General features: G+C 40.3%; 1 protein-coding gene across 1 annotated transcript in view; it reads right to left on the bottom strand.

Moving 5' to 3' along the window:
- Positions 1–3730, bottom strand: part of LOC101859493 — a gene marked incomplete at its 3' end in the record, with an annotated part of 8880 nt that extends 5150 nt beyond the window's left edge. Inside the window, 3 exon segments of the mRNA XM_005100997.3 lie at positions 1058–1222; positions 2878–2996; positions 3618–3730. Coding sequence (XP_005101054.1) covers positions 1058–1222; positions 2878–2935 — 223 coding nt within the window. The 5' untranslated portion in view covers positions 2936–2996; positions 3618–3730.
- Positions 3731–3910: the final 180 nt, after the last annotated feature.

Raw genomic sequence — 3910 nt, 5'->3', positions numbered from 1 at the left:
AATCTCCTGTCAACAGTCCAGCTGAAAAAAATCTGACCAGCACCGTCGGTCTTGTCCAGTTAACAAACCGCCCCTGTAGATAGCAATTGTACAGCACAAATTTCTGTTCCGCAGCAAGTGCTATGCGCTCTCCATTCTATATTATTACCCCAGCAGACCTGAGAGCATATGGAGACTAAATAGAATAAGGGATGACCTCCTACACCATATATTGAAAATGTAAATTCTGACAGTGGTCTACACTTCATAAAATAATACATCCAAGCAGAGACCAGGGAAGATGGAAACCTGTTGTGGCAATTAGGTGTTTTTTTGTAGTTTAGTAAGAGTTTTACCGCACTTGCAACACATAAGTTCATAAAAGTTCCAAGGATTAGAGGTGTTACAAGTGAGTAACAAACATATAAAAGAAGGAGCAGAGCTGAGGACGATATGTATTTGATAGGGAAGTAGGAGCAAACCACACCACAACATCCACCAACCACCCATTGGCTAAGAGTGGGCCACGGTGACAGGTGACAATACAGCCAGAAGAATTACCAAAACCTTGCCCCCATCTGAACAAAAGCCTTCTGCTCCCCTCTCCGCTTCCTCTTCTATCCAGAACAAAACTAGGACTAGGACAGGACCACTGGTAGTGTTCCCTTGCTCCGAGAACATAAACTTGACTGAAGCAAAAAAGTTATGTTTTGACCGAAGCAATCCACAAATGTGGTGTTGATCACCTTTTGGTCAGGCAGTCGGCTCACAACTTAAAGGTTTTAGGTTCAAATCCCATCAGAGGCCTGATGCTACCTCCTTACGAAAGGCATTGTATATGAATTTTCCTCACTTCACCCAGTTGGGAATGTGTATCTGGTTATAGACTGCAGAAGATCTTTTGGTTTTGAGTGCTTAATCGGCTGCTTGCACTGTATGCTTCTCAGGAAGCCAACAATGTTTCTGTGTATTAGAGTCAGGCAGGGTAATGATAGTTGCAAAGCGCATAGAGAATGCTGCTGAGCACAGAAATTGAGAGTTGTATAAATTTAACTGTTAATATTATTTCAGAATTTACCTGCGTCTTCCCCAATTGAAGACAAATACTCAGGGTAATCCTGACAGCCATATGTTTGTGTATCAAAGCAGATGTCCCAGAACCCAACATGATGTTCTCTGTTTGGTATCACCTCTGCCGCTGAGATATACGTGGAGCTCACTGCAGCAATGCCGAGGAGGAAACCTGCCATGAGAAAATACAGAAGACATAGCCTCATTATATTATGATGAGTGTGGAGGAGAGGATGTGTGAGAGAGTGTGTGTATGTGTATGGGTGTGCATACGCGCATGCATATATGCGTGTGAGTGCATGTGTGTGTGTACGTATGAGTGCATGTGTGAGTGTGTGTGTGTACATGGTGAAACTCCAAACCAATGTGCCAGGATCTGGACATAAAAGCTTTTTCTTACCTTATCATGTTTTATTATTTTTTAAAAATATATAATGTTATTTATGACATCATCCGGCTCCTCTCAATCCGACAATTTACTTGTCGGATTGAGAGGAGCCGGACGATACAAAAATACATTGATTGACATGATTGATCATTAACTCAGGGAGAAATTTCAAAACTGGAATGATTTTAAGCTGCCTGGAAGTTGTGTGTCGTTCTTATCTAACATGATTTATGCTTACTAGTGGAGAATAGTCACTGGGACTGAGAATGATGAACAGAAAAGTGGGAAGACATAATAATATTAATATCAAGGAGTTAGCCCAGGATAAGAAAAGGTGTTTGTTCGTGACTTATATCCTGATGCAGGGGGAGAAAGGCAACGATGATTGTGATGATGATGAGGATGATTTGAGTGAAATAAGATGTAGCACTGTGACATGTGACAATATGATTATTATGATTCCTGTTTACTTAAAAATTGCAGAAAACTTAAAATAAAAAAGACATACAACGTTCCTTTAAATAATATGAATGTTCACCGTGGTGCTTGTCGATGAGAAGAACAAATAGCCCCAATATGAAGTAAGACTCTTGGCTCTGATTTTCCCTGTCATAACATTTCCCCACCCCAATCACAGTTGGGAAACTTAAAAAGATAGTAGCAATTATTGTATTGTTCTAGAAGTGTCTAGTAGTACCCAGTGTATGCTGCTATTCGGATTCAGTTGAATAGAGTCGAGGGCAGCCAGATTTTAAGCCCACAGAGAGGCGAAGCTACCATTTTGGCACAATGATGGATTCAACTCCCCACTTTGAAAAACAAGCCGGTTAGATTGTAAAGGCGACAGTCAAATTTAGCCAAATTCAATCGAATTGTGATACCAAACAGGCAGCTTTTGCTCTATCCATGAAGGAAAGTTAGCTGGTCTGGGCACAATCATATGTGAGGTAGCGTGGTAAATTCAGGCGCTCGTCAAAATAATTAAAGAAAAGAAGCTGACGTTTTTCCGCAAGTTCAGGAATTTTTATTTTTTGGCTCAACACCTTTCATGCCCATTAAATAACACATTTATGTGTGGATTTCACTGAAAAATGCTGATTAAAGGCATAATAGATGGACATTTTCAGTTTCCACAGACTCTCAAGCTTTGGAAATAACACAACTTAGGTGGCCATTTTCTCGCTAATTTGACCTCTGAAATTAGGCGACCCCCATCTTGTTCAATCGCTTTTATATATTGACTTTTATCTTAGATAAATTGATACTTTATCCATCAAAAGCGAGGCAAATGGACAGACTATAAGACGATACCAATAACTTCATATGCCACAAAACTGGCGAGCGCCTGATTCTACCGCGTCGTCACACACATGAGTTTGACTGGCAGTGTGTACTCAGTGTAAGGCATGAATAGGCAGCAAGCTGAAACAAAATCTCACCCAGAAATTGCAGCATGATGGCCAGCCGCCACTTGAGCGAGGTCTCTCCCAGACCCATGATGCCTTGCTCACTGTTCACAGATGAAGTTAAGTCACTCTGAGTCCAGCGCTGGAAAAAGCTGACATAGGAACATGAAATGAAACAATGTATGGATTTCAAGATGACGACGTGTCATTGTTGGGGGGGACAAATATAGAGGAGAAGACAAAGAGATGTACATATATGGCGTTTGTTTTGCATCTCAAAACTCCATGAAAACAGAACAGAAGACAGAATTGAGATTCTAGATGGAATCACATTAAATTATTAGATCTAGATTAGATATCTAGATCTAGATTTAGAAATCTAAGTGTAGGCCTACTAGAATTTAGATCTAGATATCTAGATGATCTATCTAGTCTATTCTAGATCTAGATCTATCATGTACGATGACAGATGACTTAAAGATCAACTTTATAGAGTTGAACCTGCTCTTTAGCAACCTGTCCCAGACAATGTTAATTACAATCTACCCCCCCCCCCCACCTTTGTTTTTAAATTATAAAAGCAACTCAGTCAAAGAAAGACGGTCAAGCATTTGCCACTTTTTTCTTTGACAATTGGTTTTGGTGGCTGTCCTGTGTTGGCGTCAGTGTTATAAAACAGCAAACATCACAGCGTTTGATCTCTAAACTAAAATGAGAACACTCCTGCATAAACTAAAAAAGCTTTCCAATAACTGATAAACTTTCATCTTTACCGTTTAAAGCACTAACAGTTCGTCCACACCTGAACACGGAAGTGCTTGAAAGTGAAAGAAAACAAAAATGGCGGCTGGCTAGCCTACCTGTGTTCAACACAGAGACGCGCTGTGTGTGTTGCAAAGATTCTCACCTGGGGTCAGGGGTTACAGGTAACACCGGAAAATCGACCCTTTCGTTTAGTAAGTGATTCGTTTGTTTTCAATTAGGAAACTGGCAATTAAATTACGTGTACGTGCGAAGAAGAAGAAGAAGAAGAAGAAGAAGAAGAAGAAGAAGAAGAAGAAGAAGA

The sequence above is a fragment of the Aplysia californica genome, unplaced genomic scaffold (genome assembly GCF_000002075.1).
Source record: "Aplysia californica isolate F4 #8 unplaced genomic scaffold, AplCal3.0 scaffold00267, whole genome shotgun sequence".
Taxonomy (NCBI): Eukaryota; Metazoa; Mollusca; class Gastropoda; order Aplysiida; family Aplysiidae; genus Aplysia; species Aplysia californica.
Note: the sequence above shows the minus strand (reverse complement) of the source record. Positions and strands in the feature narration are given on the sequence as shown.